This window comes from Stegostoma tigrinum, chromosome 7 (genome assembly GCF_030684315.1).
Source record: "Stegostoma tigrinum isolate sSteTig4 chromosome 7, sSteTig4.hap1, whole genome shotgun sequence".
NCBI lineage: Eukaryota > Metazoa > Chordata > Chondrichthyes > Orectolobiformes > Stegostomatidae > Stegostoma > Stegostoma tigrinum.
Window position 1 is genome coordinate 101,296,714 of NC_081360.1, and position 23,129 is coordinate 101,319,842.

The window sequence follows — 23,129 nt, forward strand, 5'->3', positions numbered from 1 at the left end:
ATTGAGTTTAAGAGTCGTGAGATCTTGTTGCAGCTCTATAAAACTTTGGTTAGACCGCACTTGGAATACTGCGTCCAGTTCTGGGCGCCCTATTATAGGAAAGATGTGGATGCTTTGGAGAGGGTTCAGAGGAGGTTTACCAGGATGCTGCCTGGACTGGTGGGCTTATCTTATGAAGAGAGGTTGACTGAGCTCGGTCTCTTTTCATTGGAGAAAAGGAGGAGGAGAGGGGACCTAATTGAGGTATACAAGATAATGAGAGGCATAGATAGAGTCGATAGCCAGAGACTATTTCCCAGGGCAGAAATGGCTAGCACGAGGGGTCATAGTTTTAAGCTGGTTGGTGGAAAGTATAGAGGGGATGTCAGAGGCAGGTTCTTTACGCAGAGAGTTGTGAGAGCATGGAATGCGTTGCCAGCAGCAGTTGTGGAAGCAAGGTCATTGGGGTCATTTAAGAGACTGCTGGACATGCATATGGTCACAGAAATTTGAGGGTGCATCCATGAGGATCAATGGTCGGCACAACATTGTGGGCTGAAGGGCCTGTTCTGTGCTGTACTGTTCTATGTTCTATGTTCTATGTTCTATCTACAAAGCACAGGTCAGGAGTGTGATGGAATATTTCCCACTTGCCTGGATGGGTGCAGCTCCAACAACACGCAAGAAGCTTGATACTGTTATGGAAAAGCAGCCCACTTTGAGTTGCACCATATCCACAAGTATCCATTTCCTCCACCAGTGACACTCAGGAGCAGCAGTGTATACTATCTACGAGATGCACTGCAGAGACGCACCAAAGATACTCAGGCAGTACCGTACAAACTGAAGACCTCTCCATCTAGAAGGACAAGGACTGCAGATATGTGGAAACACCATCCCCTTCAAGTTCCCTTCTAAGTCCCGCATCATCCTGACATGGAAATATATCCTTGTTCCTTCACTGTCACTGGGTCAAAATCCTGGAATTCCCTCCCTAATGGCACAGTGGGTCTACCTACAGCACAGGGACAGCAGCGGTTGAAGAAGGCAGCTCACCACCACATTCTCAAGAACAGCTAGGTAGGAATGGGCAATAAATGCTAGCCAAGCCAGCAACACCCACTTCCCTGGAGAGATTTTTACAAAGCTGCAAGTTGTCAGTCTACAAGCAAAAAACAGACACTGTGCCTTCGACCAAAGTTGCAAACGGCTACCCCATAAAGAGGAGAACACCTGAGGCAATGTGCAATTGCAGTTAAAGAGGGCATTGCAAGTGATTCTCTGGCTATTATTAGAGAGATAAGAATGAACCGATGCAAGTTATCATTGTTATAATCTAAGTTCTTTCTTCAATGGTAGTGGCTGTGGTGTTTCAGTGGTATTACTGGGTACAGTTCTCTAATGCTAGGGTTAGTTTGGTCAGGCAGCAGTTACAGAACCTTACACTGTATCTTAAGCCACATCACACCTGCCCTAGGAGCAGTCAACACAAGCTTTGGTTACAACAAGTGAGGAAAAGTATTTCACTCTCATCACTGACCTTGGTAAGCAGATATACATAAAATAAGGGACAATTTAGAAAGAGGAAATTGAGTGGCCTTGGGTGGGACCGGGGCAGACAGAAAGAGAAACGGAAGTTGAAAGGTAGTTTTCCAAACAGGTCAGTACCAAAAATAAGCACAGCTTCCCACAGTCCTCTTCTCTGAAACAAATTCTCTTTCCCTTAGGCCTGACATTTATTTTCTTCTAAATAATTGTTTGACAGTCTAGAACTTGAACACTGTTGAGAAGAAAGATATGTAAGCCCAAGGTTTTTGTTTCACATTCATCAGGATGAATGCAAGAACACTAAATTTCGCATCAGGTGTGAAAGCTCAGCTTGTAATGTGGTTCACTTGCACTTACTAGAAGTCATATATGTTCAGACACACGGAGCCATTCTCTACAAACAAAAGGGTCATGTTCAAGCCTTTTGTGAATTACCTGGGAGCTTGGTGAACCTGTAACATTGATTCCTCCATCACAACACTTCAGTCAGTCAAAATGCCAAGTAAATAATACTATCATCTCCAAATAATCCCAATGTAGCATAAAAGGTTGGGATTATTTGAAATTTGGCATTTTTGACTTTGCCCTGGTAAGCACAAGACAAGAAGTGTCAGCAACAGGTCTTTCTTTCCAGCGATTTCTTTACCATCCAAGATTTTAGCCAATCCATCCTGTCCATAATGGCGTAAAGTTGGTTTGTTTGGAGAGTGTGCGCCTATCTTGGAGGAATGACAGCTCTCCCCTGACAGCAGAACCTGGCATCCATTCTCCAGTTTTATTCACTCCCTCAATTATCTGTCAGATGTATTGTGGGAAAACACCTAGTAAATGATGTTGTTTTCCTACACTGCCCATTAAAACCATTCACGTCCCCTCTAAGATCAACAGCACTCACAGAGCATGGTGAATTACATTCGCTTCATATTACATGTGCTGTACCCAGCAGGATTCCCATCCCTTGGATTTTCTCGCTTGCCCTACCTACAGTACCAGACCATATCGGGTGATATTCCATACTTACCCGTAGGCAGGGGCTGTCTGTATGAGCTCCAATCATGCTAAATCCATTCCCTGGTTTGTACTTGGCTCCCACTGCAAAGGCAATTATTGTAGAGTAGTTCCTCGTCATGTAATACTGAATAAAGCAAAAAGGAATTACACAGAGTTCAGTCAGTAATCTGTGGAGTGCACTTAAGAATTTTATTTTGAGTTACCGGCAAAATTTAAGGGACTCAGAATTCTTGGATGAAGTAACTGAGGGGGTAAGAACAATACAGTACAGGAACAAGCCCTTCGGCCCTCCAAGCCTGCGCAGACACATTTTGCTCTTTCATACTAAAACTGTGTCACGTTATAGGATCTGTATCCCTCCTTTCCCTTCCTCTTTATGTAATCGTCCTGTGGCTTCTTGAATGCAGCTATAGTGTCTGTTTCCACCACCTTCTCTGGCAGCGCGCTCCAGGCACTCACCACCCTTTGTGTGAAAAACTTGCCCAGCTCTTTTAAACATCCCCCTCTCCCCTCCACACTGAACCTGTATGTCCTAGTAAGTGACCCCTCCACCCTGGGAAAAAGCCTCATACTTCCCACTCTGTGGAATGGTTGACAGTAGTGTGGTTAATGTTGTATATCTGAATATTCATAAGGTGCTTGATAACAGAGAACAAAGTCAAAGCCTATAGGATGAAAGAGAAAATAGCAATATGGGCAGAAGTGTGACAGGTCAATGAAGTGAGAATTTACATCTCGACAAGAATGAGTGGCAATGTCAACCAATTGGTGCAACTTTCATAGGAAGAAGGGGGGAGGAATACCTACCTGTGGGTGTATATACAAAAACCTTTGAAGAAGTTAAGACTGTTGCAAGGTCCTTTATAAAGGCAAAGGGTACATATGCAGGGATCTTCTGTTAAACCTTTAGAAAACATTGCTTAGCCTCAACTGGAATTTTTTTGCCCAATACTGGACTACACTTTAAGATGACCTTGCAGGGGAAATTGACGCCAAGGATGATGAATGACAGTTAAAGAGAGACAGAGACAGGAGAAGCTGAGATTATTTTCCTTAAAGCAGGGGGAGATTTTCAAAATATTTAATAAAAGAGTTAAAAAATCACAAATGGTTTGACCAAATAAATAAATAAAGGAAAATGTTTTCTATAGGTGGGAGGGTCAGTAATAAAAGGATATGGTTTAAGATGATTGGCAAAATAACCAAAACTGACATCAAATCATAGAATGGCAAAGCACAGAATTAACCAATTAAGATTTGGGGATTTTCTGTATCGCTCTTTAAAATTGCCATAAACAGGTGGAGAAAATAGTCCAGACGGCCAATGGAATGCTGGCGTTTATATCTAAAGATGTATAAGGATGCAGATGTTATGGTGTAGTTTTACAAATCCCTTGTTAGGTCCCACTTAGAGTTCTGTGAACAGGTGTGAGTACCACACTTCAGCAAGGTTATTTAGGCCTCGGAGGGAGTTTAAAACAGGTTCACAAGAATGATAACTGGACATCCAGGGTTAAATCATGAGGACAAATTAGGCCTTTATTCTCCAGGATTTATAAGGTTAAAGGGTGATCTAATCCAGGTCATTGGGATATTAACAGGGAAAGACAAGGTAGATAAAGATAATCTATTTCCACTGGTTGAAGATTCTAGAACCAGGGGTCATAATCTAAGAATCAGGGCCAGGCCATTCAGGGGACATGTCAGAAAGCAATTCTTCACCCAAAGGGCAGTGGAGGTTTGGAACTCTCTTCTTCAAATGACAGTCGATGCTAATTCAATTATTAAACTTAAATCCAAGAGGGTTTTTTTTAATAAGCAAAGGTTAGCAAGGGATATAGGCTCAAGGTAGGCATGTGAAGTTGGTCCACAGATCAGCCATGATCTCAGTAACGTGAGGGACTGAATGGCCTTCTGTTCCTAATAATTCCTATAAGTGTCTGCACTGGCCTCCTGAATAAGCAACTCACCTAGTAACACTCATCCATGTTCTTACCCAATCCCAAATAGTCTTCCCCTAATCCCAAATATTCTTCTCCAATCCCAAATGTTCTTCCCCCAATCCCAAATATTCTTCCCCCAATCCCACATTTTCTTCCATTTCAGTTAATAATCTGATTCTCTCTCGAACACCACAAATGCATCTGTTTCCACTGCACTCTCAGGCATTGTATTCCAGATTCTAACTACTCACTGTGTGATTTGGAACACCTTGATCAAATCTCCTCTCAGGCTACTCCAAGAAGAATGGTTCCAATTCTCCAATCTATCCATGCAACTGATGTTCCGCATCCCAGCAGTCGTATTCATCTTTATATATCAGCTTATTGCCTTCATGTCCTTCCTAAAGTGTTGTTTCCAGAGCTGATACAACAGTTGTCTTCAGGCCACACCAGCATTTCATACAAGTTTAACATAACCTCCTTGTTCTTACCCTCTAGGCCCTTTTATGAAACTTAGCATACTGCATGCTTTATGAACCACTCTCTCAACCTGTCCTGCCATCTGTAATAATTTATGCACATATATACCCAAATTGTTCTTCTCCTATCCCACCCTTTAAAATCATGAACTTTATTTTATATGGCCTTTTCAACTGAAATGAATCACTTCATCATACACTGCGTTAAATATTATCTACCACCTATGTGCCCAGTCAACTAACCAATGTCTTTTTGAAGTTCTACATTATTGTCCTCACAATCTTCCTCAGCTACAGTATTTCCAAGCTTTGTATTGACTGCAAACTTTGAAAATGTGCCTCCTATATCAAAATCCAGACTATTCTTATTCATACTCATGAGGTCCCAGCAATGAGGCCTGGGGAACAGCACTTCAAACCTTCTTCCAGTCCAAAAAACAACCATTAACCACACAGTGATAATGGGAACTGCAGATGCTGGAGAATCCAAGATAATAAAATGTGAGGCTGGATGAACACAGCAGGCCCAGCAGCATCTCAGGAGCACAAAAGCTGACGTTTCGGGCCTACACCCTTCATCAGAGAGGGGGATGGGGTGAGGGTTCTGGAATAAATAGGGAGAGAGGGGGAGGCGGACCGAAGATGGAGAGAAAAGAAGATAGGTGGAGAGGAGAGTATAGGTGGGGAGGTAGGGAGGGGATAGGTCAGTCCAGGGAAGACGGACAGGTCAAGGAGGTGGGATGAGGTTAGTAGGTAGGAGATGGAGGTGCGGCTTGGGGTGGGAGGACGGGATGGGTGAGAGGAAGAACAGGTTAGGGAGGCAGAGGCAGGTTGGACTGGCTTTGGGATGCAGTGGGTGGGGGGGGAAGAGCTGGGCTGGTTGTGTGGTGCAGTGGGGGGAGGGGACGAACTGGGCTGGTTTTGGGATGCGGTGGGGGAAGGGGAGATTTTGAAGCTGGTGAAGTCCACATTGATACCATTGGGCTGCAGGGTTCCCAAGCGGAATATGAGTTGCTGTTCCTGCAACCTTCGGGTGGCATCATTGTGGCACTGCAGGAGGCCCATGATGGACATGTCATCTAAAGAATGGGAGGGGCGGTGGAAATGGTTTGCGACTGGGAGGTGCAGTTGTTTGTTGCGAACTGAGCGGAGGTGTTCTGCAAAGCGGTCTCCAAGCCTCCGCTTGGTTTCCCCAATGTAGAGGAAGCCACACCGGGTACAGTGGACGCAGTATACCACATTGGCAGGTGAACCTCTGCTTAATGTGGAATGTCATCTTGGGGCCTGGGATAGGGGTGAGGGAGGAGGTGTGGGGGCAAGTGTAGCATTTCCTGCGGTTGCAGGGGAAGGTGCCGGGTGTGGTGGGGTTGGAGGGGAATGTGGAGCGAACAAGGGAGTCACGGAGAGAGTGGTCTCTCCGGAAAGCAGACAGGGGTGGGGATGGAAAAATGTCTTGGGTGGTGGGGTCGGATTGTAGATGGCGGAAGTGTCGGAGTAAGATGCGTTGTATCCGGAGGTTGGTGGGGTGGTGTGTGAGAACGAGGGGGATCCTCTTTGGGAAGTTGTGGCGGGGGCGGGGTGTGAGGGATGTGTTGCGGGAAATGCGGGAGAGGCGGTCAAGGGCGTTCTCGATCACTGTGGGGGGAAAGTTGCGGTCTTTGAAGAACTTGGACATCTGGGATGTGCGGGAGTGGAATGCCTCATCGTGGGAGCAGATGCGGCGGAGGCGGAGGAATTGGGAATAGGAGATGGAATTTTTGCAGGAGGGTGGGAGTCAATGTTGGTCCTGTCTCTTGAATGGCATGAGCTTTAATTTTCCTCAAGTCTTGTGTGACACTGCACTTAGGACATTATGGAGATGTAAAATTGAAGAAAGTTGTGGGGACAGGTTTAAAACAGAGATGAGGGGGAATTAAGTATCTCAAAGGGTTGTGAATCTGTGGAATTTGTCACCTCAGAGTGCAATGGATGTTGGGTCACTGAATAAATTTGAGGAGATAGGCCCATTTTTAATTAGCGGCAGGCCCATTTTTAATTAGCGGCAGGTTAACGGATAGTGGACATGAAAGTGGAGCCGAGGCTGAATTGAGGTCAGCCATGATCATATTAAATGGCGAGAAGCCGAACTGCCTACTCCAGCTCCTAGTTTTTATGTTCTTAAACACAATTTGCCCTCATTAATCCATGCCTGGTTTTCCTGAATGAACTGTCATTCACCAGCGTGATTATTCATTTTGTCCTGAATTGTCATGTCCAGAAGCTTCTCCACTGCTGAGGTTAAACTGACTGGCTTACAGCTGCTTTTTGTTTTCGGCACTGTGAATTGTAATCTGGAATGCACTGTCTGAAAAGGTAACAGAAACATATTCAACAGTAATATCTGAAAAAGAACTGAATAGCAAAAGTGCAGCAAAGTCAAAGTGATTGGATTATTTCAGTATAATGCTTGCACAGACATGATGGACTGATTGGCCTCTTCCTTTGCTTTACCATTTTATGATTCTATTGTTGGATCCAATTAATTCACACAGCAGATGCTAAGAAGAGGCCGCAGTAACGATTAAAGGTATTTCCCATAATTCATAGAAAGTGCTGGATTTTCTGAAAGCCGAAAGAGAATTTGCAAGATTAAATGATGAGTGCTGTTTGGGACCAAGTGATCAATGCCAATAAATTTCAGTCAAACAGCTGGGCTGTCTGTTGAAAAACAGGCTGCCTGAAGGTCACCTTCAGCTTGTAAAGTTGTACACCAGCCACAGAGTCAAAATGTCCAGGGAGCAAAATAAAAATCACTTTTGAATCTACACTTAGGTTCAGGCTGGAGTGGGGTTCGGGGAGAAGACTAAAGGCTGGCGTGGACTGGTTGGACTGAAGGGTCTGTTCCTGTGCTGTAATTCTCTTTTATTTCTATACAAGTACTATAATTCCAAAAGCACACTGTTCATCAGGGAGTAGGATCTTGTCTGTGATAACAAGGTGTCGATCTGGACGAACACAGCAGGCCAAGCGGCATCAGAGGAGCAGGAAAGCTGACATTTCGGGCACAAACCCTTCTCAGGATTACATCTGTCATTGTTTTTAGTGGAAATTCCTGAGGAAGGTAGTTGCCCAGGCTGCAAGCTCCCACCTGCCCACTCACCTTGTTGGAAGGTTTCAGGTCCCAGTGGTCAACCTCCTTTAGTTCCTGAAAGCCAGCTGAACAAAGTCGTCGCTTGCACTCTTCAACAACTGCAACAAGAAAGCAGAGAACTGATCATTCAACACGATCAGCTTAATATGGAAAAACATCATCTAACCGGGTACGTTCCTGATCACTCAGAGTAGTGAGATCTTTGAGAACCCTGGTCTAGGGACATTGAGACAGTAGAAACAACAGAAGGCCATTCAGCCTCCATTTGGAACCACTCGCGGCTGATCTGCACTTGAATTCCACTTCTTTTTATTCATTCACAGGATGCAGGCATGTCACTGGTGAGTGACATTTCAGAGGGTTTTTAAGTGTCAATCACATTGGTGTAGTTTTTATGTAGGCCAGACCAGGTAAAGATGGCAGATTTCCTTCCCTTAAGGACATTATTGAGCCAAGTGGATTTTTAAACAATCTTTGTGGTTAAGTGCCAACGGGCTTGATTGGCACCACATCCACAAACATCTGCCCCCTCCACCACAAATGCTCAGTGTTATCATTTGCAAGATGCACTGCAGAAAATCACCAAGGCTCCTTAGATAGCAAATTCCAAAAACACAATCATCGTCATCTAGAAGGACAAGGCCAGCAGATACCTGGGAACACCACCATCAAGGGATGGACCATAGGGAGAAGGTAAAAAGGCTGGAGTTATTTTCCCTGGAGCGTCAGAGGTTTATAAAACCATGAGGGGCATGGATAAGATAAACAGGCAAGGTCATATTCCCAGGGTAGGAGAATCCACAACTAGAGGGCATAGGTTAGGCTGAGAGGGAAAAGATTTAAAAGAGACCTAATGGGTAGCTTTTTCACACAGTGGCTAGTGCGTCTATGAAATGAATTGCAAGAAAAAGTGGTGGAGGCTGGTACAATTACAACATTTAAAAGGCATCTGGATGGGGATATGAATAGGAAGGGTTTAGAGGAATATGAGCCAAATGCTGACATATGGGGCTAGATTTATTTAGGATATCTAGTCGGCGTGGACGAGTTAGTCTGAAGGGTTTGTTTTCATGCTGTACATCTCTATAACTGTGTGCAAGTTCTACACTGCTAACTCAATGTCACTGGGTTAAAATCTTTGAACTCTGGCCCTAACGACATTGTAGGTGCATGTACACCAAATGGAATTTAATGACTAAAAAAGGCAGCTCTCCACCACCTTCTCAATGGTATCAAGGGACGAAGAATGAGCCAGCGATGTCCACAGCATAAGTGAATAAAATTGTACAGTAATGGTCACCATTGCTGACGAGTCAAATGGCTGGGAACCTCACCACAACAAAGAGCAACGCTTTAAGGAAGGGTTCAAAATTATAAGAGCAGAGAAACTAAATATAATGAATATTGAAGGGCATGTTGTCTGAGTTGCTTTTAATCAGCTTCATCAAGGGGAACAAAAGTCGGGAGAGGTTGCAGCAGCCTGGAAAAGACTATTGCACAATACGAACTCTACAATCAACAGCTTCAAAATATTCCGAGGTGATCAGTGATTTCAAAGGCACAGGTTCTAAAGTAGCAATCAGTCATAAAAGGAGCTCAATTAATGGCTTCTGAAGAAGGCTCTTACCTTAAGTGGGATCTAAGGCTCTTCGAACATACTCTCTATGCATTTCATTTTCCACCGGCTGGATACAATTTTAAGGGACAAAGAATGAGAGTTTTGGCTGCAGTTTCAACAAGGGATGGTGAAGACATACACAGCACTGCTGTCCTAACACCATCAACAAGTGATTACGTGCACTGGCAAGAGTTGACCAAACACATTTCACAAAGACACTGCTTCCGATCAAAACTTTTACTCTATTTTCTCCCCCCATAAATCTGGAAGGTGCACAGGTATGATTCCACAGCTCCTGCTCGCTGTCATGTCCACAAGTTTCTATCCTTCATGTCTGTCATTAGACCGGGGTCAAAAGCTAATGTACAGGTACAAAAAATAATTGCAGGAGAGTGACCTTTACTTACAGGGGCTGGTATGCAAAAGGTACAAGTTATAAAAATTCTCATTAGCCAAAACTGGTCACATCCCAGGGAGGATACATTGACGTTTGACTGTAGAAATGCAGATTCCAAATCGTACCAACAGTGAAAGTTATGAGGCCAGATTCCAAAAGACCATGGGAGTAAGAGTAGGTTACACTGCCCATTAAGCCACTCCATAATACAATGAGATATCCCTGCTGTCAATGATGGAAGAGCACAGACCATTCGTGCAAAAGCCAAGCGTTTGCATCCGCCTTCAGCTATAAGTGATGAATGGATGATTTATCTCGGCATCCTCCTGAGGTCAGAGCCATTGAGACATACAGCATGGGGAACAGACCCTTCAGTCCAAACCATCCAAGCTGACCAGATATCCTAAATAATTCTCGTCCCATATCCCTCTGAGCCCTTCCTATTCATATCCCCATCCAGATGTGATTAGATTACCACTCCCCAGGACCTTACCATTAAGTATCTAAGTCCTGCCTTGATTCGCCTTTCCAAAACGTAGCACCTCTCACATATCTAAATTAAACTTCATCTGCCACTCCTCAGCCCATTCGTCCATCTGATCAAGATCGCACTGTACCCTGAGGTAACCATCTTCACTGTCCACTACACTTCCAACTTTAGTGTCATCTGCAAACTTACTAACCGTACTTCATATATTCACATCCAATTTATTTATACAACTGACAAAAAGCAATGGACCCAGCATCAATCCTCTGGCACACCACTGGTCACAGGACTCTAGTCTGAAAAGCAACCCTCCATCACCATGTCCTCAGCATCACAGTCTTCAACTAACTGAATTCAGTACACAGGGTATCAAAAATTGGCTGAAAGCACTGGATACTGCAAAAGCTAAGGGCTCTGACAATATTCCAGGAATTGTACATATGGTTTGTGTTCCATAACCAGCCTTGGCCCTGGTCAATCTGTTCCAGAACAGCTACAACATTGGGATTGTCTGGATAATTATAGAGTTTAACCCTGGCAACTGTGAGGTGATCCATTTTGGAAAGATAAACTTGAAAGCAGAATACAGGGTTAACAGAAAGGTTCTTGGCAGTGTGGAGGAGCAGAGGGATCTTGGGGTTCATGTCCTCAGTTCCCTGAAAGCTGCCACCCAGGTGGATAGAGTTGTTGAGAAGGCATATGGTGTGTTAGCTTTCATTAATAGAAGGATTGAGTTCAAGAGCCGTGAAGTTATGCTCCAGCTATACAAAAGCCTTGTTCGGCCACATCTGCAGTATTGTGTCCAGTTCTCATTGCCTCATTACAGGAAAGATGTGGAAGCGTTGGAAAAGGTGCACAGGAGATTTACCAGGATGTTGCCTGGAATGGAGGCAAGGTCTTACGAGGAAAGATAGAGAGAGTGAGGGCTTCTCTCTTTAGAACGACGAAGGATGATAGGTGACTTCATAGAGGTGTACAAAATGATCAGAGGTATAGATAGTGTGGACAGCCAGAGACTTTTTCCTAGGGTGGAGGTAGATGTTACAAGGGGGCATGGTTTTAAAGTGAGTGGAGGTAGATCCAGGGGAGATGTCAGAGGTATGTTCTTTACTCAGAGAGTGGTCGGGGCATGGAATGCATTGCTGGAGAGGGAAGCAGAGTCAGCCTCATTAGGGGCATTTAAGCAGCTATTAGATAGGCATATGGATGACAGTATAAGGTAGGGGTGGAGGTTCGATAGACCTTGGGTTTAGGGTAAAAGTTCGGCACAACATCGTGGGCCGAAGGGCCTGTACTGTGCTGTACAGTTCTATGTTCTTTATGTTCTATTATTTTAATAGGGAACATTTCACAAGCATGTCTGTGTGTAAAAAGCAGAACAAATCCAACCTAGCCAATTCCTGCCCCATCAGTCTACTCTCAATCATTAATTAAATAATAGAACTATTTTACTTTATTCATTCATGGGATGAGGGCATCGTTGGCTAGGCAGCATTTATTGCCCAGGGGGCAGATACGAGTCAACCACATTGTTGTGGGTCTGGAGTCACATGTAGGTCAGACCAGGTAAGGATGACAGTTTCCTTCCCTAAAGAGCATTAGTGAACCAGATGGGTTTTTCCAACAGTCGATAATGGGTTCACAGGCAACATTAGGCTTGAAATTCCAGGTATTTATTAATTCAAATTCCACCATCTGCCATGGTGGGATCTGAACAAGGGTCCCCACAACATTCTCTGGATTAACAGTCCACGGATAATATAACTAGGCCATCAGCTGCCCGTGATGGGAATACGTCACCTACACCACTATCCAGCGGTACTTCCAAAGGAATAACCTGCTGATGCCCAATTTGGATTCTACCAGCTCACTTGACTCCTGACACCAGTACAACATTCATGCAAAACGGACAAAAGAACTGAACTCTAGGAGGTGAGGTGAGAGTGGCAGCACTTGACATTAAGGCAGCATTTGACCATGTATGGCACTGAAGAACCCTGGTAAAACTGGAATCAAAGGGAATCAGGGAAAACTCTTCACGGGCTGGAAGCATACCTGGGCGCTTAGGGTAAATGGTTGTGGTTGTTGGAGATCAACCATCTCAACCTCAGGGCATCAGTGCAGGAGTTCCCAGAGTAATGCCTTAGGTCCAAATATTTTCAGGTACTTCCCTCCATCATTGAGTTAGACAGGGGATGTTTGTTAATGACTGCACAACTGTCAGCACAATTCATGACTCCGCAGATAATGAAGAAGTACAATACCTAAGCAGAAATATCAGAACAACAGCAAGCAAATCTCATACCATACAAGTGCAAGACATTGACCATCTCCAATAAGAGGCAGTGTAACCAGCGTGCTTTTATATTCAACAGCAGTCATCACTGAGTTACCTAATATCAACATTACCATTGACCAGGAATTGAACTGGACCATATTACGTAGCTACAAAGACAGGTCAGAAGCTAGTGCAACAAGTAGCTCACGTCCCAGCTCCCCAAAGCCTGGCTATGCTTACAAGGCATACAGTGATAGAACTCTCCTCATTTGTCAAGATGAATGCAACTCCAGTAACAATCAAGAAGCTTGATACCATTTGGGACCAAGCCGCCGCTCGATTTGCACCAGATCCACAAACATGCACTTCTTCCCGTGACACTCAGAGGCAGCAGTGTGTATTAGCTACAAGATGCATTTCAGTCTCCTTCGTCTAGTCCTTCAGTCCATATCATGTAGGTATACCCCTAGCGTAATTAGGGAGGGAGCTTCAGGACTTTGACCCAGCAACGGTGAAAGGAACGACAATATAATTCCAATTCATTTGGTGCGTAACTTGGTGGAAAATTTGCAGGTGCTAACATTCCCATGCATATGCAACTGTTGTCTTTCTAGCTGTGCTCAGCAGGTGCTATTGGAAAAGCCTTGACGAGTGGCTGCAATGCATCTTGTAGATGGTACACACTACTGCCACTGTGCACTGGTACGGAATGAAATCAATATTGAAGGCAGTGAATAAAGTGCCAATCAGGTGTTTTTGTCCTGGATGGTGCCAAGTTACCGGAGCGTTGTTGGAGCAGCAGCCATTCAGGCAAAGGGGGAATATTCTATCGCTCCTGGCTCGTGCCTTTTGAATGGTTGACAGGTTTTGGGGAAACAGGAAGTGAATTGGTCACTGCAGAATTCTTATCTTCCGACCTACTTGTAGCCGCTGTGTTTACAGGGTTAGTCCAGTTCACTTTCTGGTCAACAGTATGCCCCAGGATGTTAATAGTGGGGGTTTCAAGGGTATTGAAAGTAAAGGGATGACTGAGGGAAAACTGTTTGTCAAATAGCTGAGGATGGTTGGCTCCAGGACACGACCCTGAGTAATTTCTTCAGAAATGCCCTTGCTTTTACCACGCGCTTGTTTCGGAAGCAGGGTTGGCAGGGGCAGCGTAAGAATTGTTTCCACAACTGCTCTGTTCTCATTTAAACCATGCTGGATTTATACTTTTCAGCTAAATTCAGCAGCATGGCCAGCAACAACCAAGTCGAACAAGAACAAGAATAGAAGATAACAAAGTGTGGAGCTGGATGAACACAGCAGGACAAGCAGCATCTCAGGAGCACAAAAGCTGACGTTTCAGGCCTAGACCCTTCATCAGAGAGGGGGATGGGGAGAGGGTTCTGGAGTAAATAGGGAGAGAGGGGGAGGCGGACCGAAGATGGAGAGAAAAGAAGATAGGTGGAGAGGAGAGTATAGGTGGGGAGGTAGGGAGGGGATAGGTCAGTCCAGGGAAGACGGACAGGTCAAGGAGGTGGGATGAGGTTAGTAGGTAGGAGATGGAGGTGCGGCTTGGGGTGGGAGGAGGGGATGGGTGAGAGGAAGAACAGGTTAGGGAGGCAGGGACAGGCTGGGCTGGTTGTGTGGTGCAGTGGGGGGAGGGGACGAACTGGGCTGGTTTAGGGATGCAGTAGGGGAAGGGGAGATTTTGAAACTGGTGAAGTCCACATGGATAGGTCATACGGCCCTTCAAGCCTGGCCCGCCATTCAATTAGATCATGATTGCTCCAATTTGAATAACAACTCTATTTTCTTGCATATCCTCTATCATCTTTCATCATTGTGATAATCAAGAATTTATCTTTAACTTACAAAGTATCTGAAGATTCTGCATCCACTGTGTTTTATGGAAGGGAATCCTGAAGACTCAAAATCCCAATGGAAAAATAGTTTTCTCATCTCTTAAATGGATGACCCCTGATTTTTATTCCGTGGCCCCTCGTTCTAGATTTTCCCAGAAGAGGAAGCATCAACATCCACCTGGGGTATACTGCAATCAATTCTGGTCTCCCTGCTACAGGAAGGATGTTGTGAAACGTGAAAGGGTGCAGGAAAGGTATGTCAGGAGGGCGCCGCAATTGAAGGGTTTAAGCTTAAAGGGACAGGCTGAACAGGCCGGGGCTATTTTCCCTGGAGTGTCGGAGGGATGACGTTATGGAAGTTCATAAAATCGTGAGAGACATGAATAAGGAGAATAGCCAAGGTCTTTTCCCCAGGGTGGGGGAGTCCAAAACTAGAGGGGCATAGGCTTAAGGTGAGAGGAGGAAGATTTAAAAGGGACCTAAGGGCAACTTTTTCACACAGAGGGTGGTGCGTGTATGGAATGAACTGCCAGACAAGAGGCTAGTACATTTACAAGTTGTAAAAGGCATTTGGGTCTATATAGGAGTAGAAAGGGTCTAGAAGATATAGGCCAAATGCTGGCAAATGGGATTAGACTAATTTAGGATAATTGATCCGCAAAGAAGAGTTGGACCAAATAGTCTGTTACCATGATCTACATCTCTATGTCTTCAGGTCCTCTCAGGATCTTATCTGTTTGAATTAAGTCAGCTTTGACTCTTGTAGACTCCACAGGATACTGGCCTAGCCACTGTTCGGGTCATTATCAGCGGTAACAAGTTCGGAACTGTGGAACTGTTCAAGTCCAGTATGACATTTCTTCAGAAATGACTTCTTCAGAACTGAAGTATTCCATTCCTGAATCCATTTGCAAGTTGATTTGGAATACAGTGCAGGACAATGTAAACTAGCCATTCATAAGCACAGGAAATGTTTCTACATCGGGTCCTTGAAATTACACATTTGCATGGGATCGCACTCCTTAGTACAAGTCTTTATAAGTCAGGCATTCATAAACTGGGGACTTTCTGCATTCATTATTAGCAGTTTCTTAGAACTGGCCTCAAAAATAGTACTCATAAAAAAGCCAATCCCACCTTGCTTTTTATCTACAGTTTTGGTCTTTAAACCCAACTTTCACACAAGTATCTATGGCAAGAAGTTGTTGCCTATTTCATTTGGTCAGTTTAAGGGTTTAATATGTGCAACTGTCAGTACCCAACTTTTAATATCTCTAATTAATCAAGTGGCACTCCCTAGGAACATTAAATATTGCAGGATCATAAAACATGAAATGCATGGGACCATGAAGTGGGTGGGTGTGGCAGGAGCTGGAGAATGGCATGAGAGGTGCAGTTATTATATGGAGACTCTTGAATGAGATGGGGTTGGCATAAGGACGGGTACAAATGAGGGTGGATTATATGAGAGTGATGGCATGGTTAGGATGGGGCAGCATGAGGCGAGGATCTAGAAAGACACACGTTGCCAAAATGGGCAAGTCGGGCACCGTTTCTCTCGCCATTTAACTTGTGGTGTTTGTTCGAAATTTGGATTCATGCATTTGTCCTGACGAGTGCAAGATGAAAAGCTCCAACATTACATTTCTTTCTTCAGAAATATTCTAGTACTGTCACACTAAAGTTATTGCACCACAGACGCCTCTTGGTTCTCTGTTAGTTAAAGCTAAGACTGAAAGAGAAATTATTAAATGAAATGCAAATGGGTTATGCAGTAAGTGCCATCAATCTAAAAGGAAGAGAGATCAGGTGCCAGGAATACTAACCGCACTTGAAAGAAAGATGACTACTGTTTTCTGTATAACCTGTCAGCAGAAGGAGAAATGGAAAGAGAAAGAAAGAAAAGCTTCATTCTGCAGGTTTGTTCACACCACAATGACCTTTACAAATGAAGCTGGAATGCTGTCCAAAAACAGAAGGAACACCCTTCATTTATTTAACTACTGCCATGCAAGTTTTCTGTTATGTACTCTTTTACAGGATGTAGATGTTGCTAGCACAACTAGTATACACTGCCCATCCATAATTTCCCTGGAATTGAGTGGCTGGCTAGGCTATTTTAGAGGGCAAGTCAGGTAGGTCAACTGCCCTTCCTTTCCCCCAAGCCATGCAAAACTGTAAATAAAAATCGAAAGAACGTAGATGCTGTAAATCAGGAACTGTTCTGAGAAAGGGTTGTCGGACCTGAAACAGTAACTGATGTTTTCTTCACAGAGGTTGCCAGACCTGCTGAGCTTTTCCAGCAACTTCTGTTTTAGTTCCATGCAAAATTGTTTTCTTTTCAGGTGCTTGACCAGTTCCTTTTGGAAAGTTGTTCTGCGCAAACTTAGATGGCATTGTCTATGATCAAACATGAACATATCTCTGGCAATGTTCGCAGAGTTTTCGAGAAATCATTGCCAGTGTGATACAATATATCATCATTTTGGACTTGAAAAAAGAAATGGAAGGAGATAGATTTTGGGTAGTCCTGTGAAGGTGCTCATTATTTTAAAAAGGTCAGAATGTCAGTTTGGAAGAGTGACTTCAACTTATCATTTCTAGGAAGCTGTCAGGCAGGGAGGAAGCTATAGAGTGCGGGAGCCGTGGTTTACAAAGGAGGTGGAATCTCTGGTCAAGAGGAAGAAGAAGGCTTATGTTCGGATGAGATGTGAAGGCTCAGTTAGGGCACTTGAGGGCTACGAGGTAGCCAGGAATGACCTAAAGAGAGAGCTCAGAAGAGCCAGGAGGAGACATCAGAAGTTGTTGGTGGATAGGATCAGGGTAAACCCTAAGGCTTTCTATAGGTACTTAAGGAATAAAAGAATGACGAAAGTAAGATTAGGCTCATTCAAGGATAGTAGTGGTAAGTTGTGTGTGCATTCAAATAAGATAGGGGAAGGGCTAAATGAATATTTTTCAACAGTATTCACTCTAGAAAATGACAATGTTGTCGAGGAGAATACTGAGATACAGGCTACTAGAATAGGTGGGATTGAGGTTCACAAGGAAGAGGTATTAGAAATCCTTTAGAGGGTGAAGATAGATAAGTCCCCTGGGCCGGATGGGATTTATCCTCGGATCCTCTGGGAAGCCAGGGAGGAGATTGCCGAGCCTTTGGCATTGAGCTTTAACTCGTCACTGTCTACAGGAATAGTGCCAGATGACTGGAGGATAGCAAATGTGGTTCCCATGTTCAAGAAGGAGAGTAGAGACAACCCTGGTAATTATAGACCAGTGAGCCTTACTTCAGTTGTTGGTAAAGTGTTGGAAAAGGTTATAAGGGATAGGATTTATAATCATCTAGAAAAGAATAAATCGATTAGGGATAGTCAGCACGGTTTTGTGAAGGGAAGGTCGTGCCTCACAAACCTTATTGAGTTCTTTGAGAAGGTGACCAAACAGGTAGACGAGAGTAAACTGGTTGATGTGGTGTATATGGATTTCAGCAAGGCGTTCGATAAGGTTCCCCACAATCGGCTATTGTACAAAATGCGGAGGAATGGAATTATGGGACATATAGCAGCTTGGATCAGAAATTGGCTTGCTGAAGTTGATGGGAAATGTTCATCCTGGATACCAGTTACTAGTGGCGTACCGCAAGGGTCGTGTTGGGTCCACTGCTGTTTGTCATTTTTATAAATGACCTGGATGAGGCTGTAGAAGGATGGGTTAGTAAATTTGCAGACGACACTAAGGTCGGTGGAGTTGTGGATAGTGACGAAGGATGCTGTAGGTTGCAGAGAGACATAGATAAGCTGCAGAGCTGGGCTGAGAGGTGGCAAATGGAGTTTAATGCAGACAAGTGTGAAGTGATGCACTTTGGTAGGAGTAACCAGAAGGCAAAGTACAGGGCTAATGGTAAGATTCTGAGTAGTGTAGATGCACAGAGAGATCTCGGTGTCCATGTACACAATCCTTGAAAGTTGCCACCCAGGTTGACAGGGCTGTTAAGAAGGCATACAATGTTTTAGCTTTTAGTAATAGAGGGATCGAGTTCCGGAACCAAGAGGTTATGGTGAAGCTGCACAAAACTCTGGTGCGGCCGCACTTGGAGTATTGCGTACAGTTCTGGTCACCGCATTATAAGAAGGATGTGGAAGCTTTGGAAAGGGTGCAGAGGAGATTTACTAGGATGTTGACTGGTATGGAGGGAAGATCTTACGAGGAAAGGCTGAGGGGCTTGAGGCTGTTTTCAATAGAGAGAAGAAGGTTGAGAGGTGATTTAATTGAAACACATAAAATAATCAGAAGGTTAGATAGGGTGGATAGGGAGAGCCTTTTTCCTAGGATGGTGACGGCGAGCACTAGGGGGCATAGCTTTAAATTGAGGGGTGAAAGATATAGGACTGATGTCAGAGGTAGTTTCTTTACTCAGAGAGTAGTGAGGGAATGGAACGCTTTGCCTGCAACGGTAGTAGATTCGCCAACTTTAGGTACATTTAAGTCGTCATTGGATAAGCATATGGACGTACATGGAATAGTGTAGGGGAGATGGGCTTGAGATTGGTATGACAGGTCGGCACAACATCGAGGGCCTGTACTGTGCTGCAATGTTCTATGTTCTGTATGTTATATGTGACTTCAGTCAACTGCCTACCAGATCCCTGCAGTGTTAGTGGTTTAACTCATTAGACTGCTGAGTTTATGATGGGCAGAGTAAATAGATAAAAGCCATTAAATTTATTTTTGACTTCAGAACAGAAGGTTCAAAGTGTTAGTCCAGAATAATCAAGCATTTAGTTCAGGGAACTAGTCACCTCTGCAGAAGTAGTTTCTAGTGTATAACGTTTCCAAACCAGGAGGACTTGTATAAAATTATTCAAGTTTTTAGAACTGAAAATGTTTAGGAAATCAGAATTGAGAGAGGTTCATGCCAAGGGACTTGGAAAAGAATGGAAAACGGTCTCTGTAATCCAAGGAAATTAAACCGAGTCAGAGTTTGATCGTTAAAAGAGGAGGGAAATTTCTCTGGAATTGAGCATCTCTAAAAAGATTGTGTTGGGAAACAGTGTTAACATTGCTTTGCTGTTAATATCAGGGTTGTTTCTTCTTTGTTTTGTTAAATAAATTTCTGTCATTAAAGAAGACCAGCAGCCTCATATGAAAATGTTTAGTGACTATGCAAAAATGGTAATCAACTATAAAAATTAAACATATGGTCTATCAAGCCAGATTTCATTCTGGCATCTGACCCAATGAGTACTAACATCAACTGGGATCAGAACACTGGCTGTTCTGAAACTGGAACTCAGAAGCAGTCAATGAAAATCTCCCTCATGATTATACCATAATCTGTAAGTATTCAAATAAAATGGTCACTTACCATGGTAGGGGGACACGCCTTTATCGACAAAGGAGAGGAACTCCTTGGCAGCGTTCTGTACTGCCTCCTTCAAACCTTTTGCACTCATAGTCTGAATGATAAAAAGGAATTTTTAAAAATCAGATGCTGTCTCTTATCTACCCGAAGCACCAAACAACCCTGGACTGAGTTCAGAAACAAGTAGTTAATAAATTACAGCTTTCCACGCCTTTTGAATAGAGACATAGCATATGAAAGTGACAAAGTTATGCTGTATCTTTATAAATCCCTGGTCTATCCTAAACCAGAGCACTGTGTCCAATTCTGGACACCACACTTTCGACAGCATATCAATGCTTCAGCCAGACTGGAGATTTACTAAACTTGTACAAAGTGGCATGAGGAACTAGGACAAGTTGGAGTTCTTGTCTTCGGCATAGATATTGTCAGGGAGTGAATCAGGGTGTTGTGAGCAGTAAAAGCCTTTAATAGTTTCTCAAAGGAATCCCACAATTAATAGACATTAACTGTCGAGTGCAATCCTGCCCTTATGCAAAGTGAATCACTCACAATCTAATGTGAGCACATTAGAGATGCATTTTTGGTAGCCACGGCCCAGGTGATGGCACTTTCACCTTATTCAGAAAGCTGAGTATTCAAATACAATTTCAGGACCTGAGCACAAAAGCAAGATTGACACTCCAGTGAAGTACCATGGTAGGGGGTACCTGGTTGCCACCCAGGTTGACAGGGCTATTAAGAAGGCATACAATGTTTTAGCTTTTATTAATAGAGGGATCGAGTTCCGGAACCAAGAGGTTATGCTGCAGCTGTACAAAACTCTGGTGCAGCTGCACTTGGAGTATTGTGTACAGTTCTGGTCACCGCATTATAAGAAGGATGTGGAAACTTTGGAAAGGGTGCAGAGGAGATTTACTAGGATGTTGCCTGGTATGGAGGGAAGGTCTTATGACGAAAGGCTGAGGGAATTGAGGCTGTTTTCATTAGAGAAGAAGGTTGAGAGGTGACTTAATTGAAACATATAAAATAATCAGAGGGTTAGATAGGGTGGATAGGGAGAGCCTTTTTCCTAGGATGGTGACGGCGAGCACGAGGGGGCATAGCTTTAAATTGTGGGATGAAAGATATAGGACAGATGTCAGAGGTAGTTTCTTTGCTCAGAGAGTAGTAAGGGAATGGAACGCTTTGCCTGCAACAGTGGTAGATTCACCAACTTTAGGTACATTTAAGTCGTCATTGGATAAGCATATGGACGTACATGGAATAGTGTAGGTTAGATGGGCTTGAGATCGGTATGACAGGTCGGCACAACATTGAGGGCCGAAGGGCCTGTACTGTGCTGTAATGTTCTATACCATGGGAGTGCTGCATTGCTGGAAGTGCTATCTTTCAGGTAAGACATTAAAACCAATGTCCTAACTGTGCTCCCAGATGGATGTAGATGATGCCACCACACAATGGTGACAGCACGGTGGCTCAGTGGTTAGCACTGCTGCCTCAAAGCATCAGGGACCTGGGTTCGATTCTCGCCTCGGGCGACTTGTGTGGAGTTTGCATATTCTCCCTGTGTCTGCGTGGGTTTCCTCTGGGTGCTCCGGTTTCCTCCCACAGTCCAAAGATGTGCAGGCTAGGTGGATTGGTCATGATAAATTGTCCATAATCTTCAGGGATGTGTACGTTAGGGGGACAGGTTTGGGTGGGGTGCTCCAAGGGTCGGTGTGGATTTGTTGGGCTGAAGCGCCTATTCCCATATTATAGGGATTCTATGATCTATGATTATTCTGAACAATGACAGTAGCTGAGCCAGAAGAGAAGAGTTGCTGGGGAGGGGTCATTTTCTAGGCTTGCTTCATTTCCTGTAGAAGAAGTCTAAATGTGGCTGTCTTCTAAAGAATTGGAATGGGGTCGGAACCCTACAAACCTCCCCAGCTGTGGGTGTCACTGGCTCGGACAGTATTTATTTTGCAGCTGTTGTTACATTTACACCAAGTATCTCGCTTTGCAATTTCAGAGGGCAATGAAAAGTAGGATCCAAGTGAAAACACTGGAAGTGAACAGCAGGCCTCACAAAATGCTTAGGAATACAGCTGGCTCGAGTGTAAACTAAAATCAGTAAGATAACAGAAAGGGGACAGAAAGTCCCAAACAGAATCCAGCTGCTTGACTGTCACTGCATGGAGTGTGGTCAATCAGACTGGGGAGCTGCAGGCACAGATTCGTGTGGAGCTATGTTGTGGTGGTGACAGTGACCTGGTTCAGGGAAGGGCCAGACTAGGTATTCCATCTTTCTGGATATAAGGTGTTTAGGAAAGGAGGAATGGGAGCTTTGTGGGCCAAGGAGAACAGTGCATGGCTGGAGAAGGAGGAAGTCTCACGGTATTGAAGGATGGAGTCAATTTGTTAAGTGCTGTGGAACGTGAAGGGTACAGTTACATTGCTCGGTGTGCTCGATTGGGGAAAGGGTGTTGAAGAACATTCTGCAGGGAACCTAAAGAGAGAGGCCTGCATTCAGTAGTAGGTTCTTTACTCAGAGCGTGGTCAGGGTGTGGAATACATTGCCGGAGACGGTAGTGGAGTCGGCCTCATTCGGGGCATTTAAGTGGCTATGAGATAGGCATACGGATGATAGTATAAGGTAGGGGTGGAGGTTAGATAGACCTTAGGTTTAGGGGAAAAGTTTGGCACAACATTGTGGGCCGAAGGGCCTGTGCTGTTCTATATCTGTGTTCTTAATGGAAGGGAAATTCTCCGTGCCCTAGTCAGGTTTTGCACTTTGCCAAAAAGAATACAGGCATGGACTATTTTCTAAACGGTGAGAAAATTCGCAAATCCGAAGTACAAAGGGATCTGGGAGTGTTGGTCCAGGATTCTCTAAAGGTTAACTTGCAGGTAGAGTCTGTAATTAAGAAAGCGAATGTAACGTTGTCGTTTATCTCAAGAGGGTTGGAATATAAAAGCCGCGATGTGCTTCAGAGGCTTTACAAGGCTCTAGTTAGGCCCCATTTAGAATACTGTGTCCAATTTTGGGCCCCACACCTCAGGAAGGA

General features: G+C 44.2%; 1 protein-coding gene across 4 annotated transcripts in view; it reads right to left on the minus strand.

The window, feature by feature from the left end:
• The window catches only part of dnpep (aspartyl aminopeptidase), a 57,291-nt gene that overhangs the window by 23,785 nt on the left and 10,377 nt on the right, over nucleotides 1–23,129 (minus strand). For all 4 annotated transcript variants that reach the window (XM_059647555.1, XM_059647554.1, XM_059647557.1 and 1 more), the window contains 3 exons: nucleotides 20,083–20,173; nucleotides 8,100–8,188; nucleotides 2,549–2,662 (listed from right to left, as the gene is read on the minus strand). In XM_059647555.1, coding sequence (XP_059503538.1) covers nucleotides 2,549–2,662; nucleotides 8,100–8,188; nucleotides 20,083–20,170 — 291 coding nt within the window. In that variant the 5' untranslated portion in view covers nucleotides 20,171–20,173. The remainder of the gene's footprint in view (nucleotides 1–2,548; nucleotides 2,663–8,099; nucleotides 8,189–20,082; nucleotides 20,174–23,129) is intronic.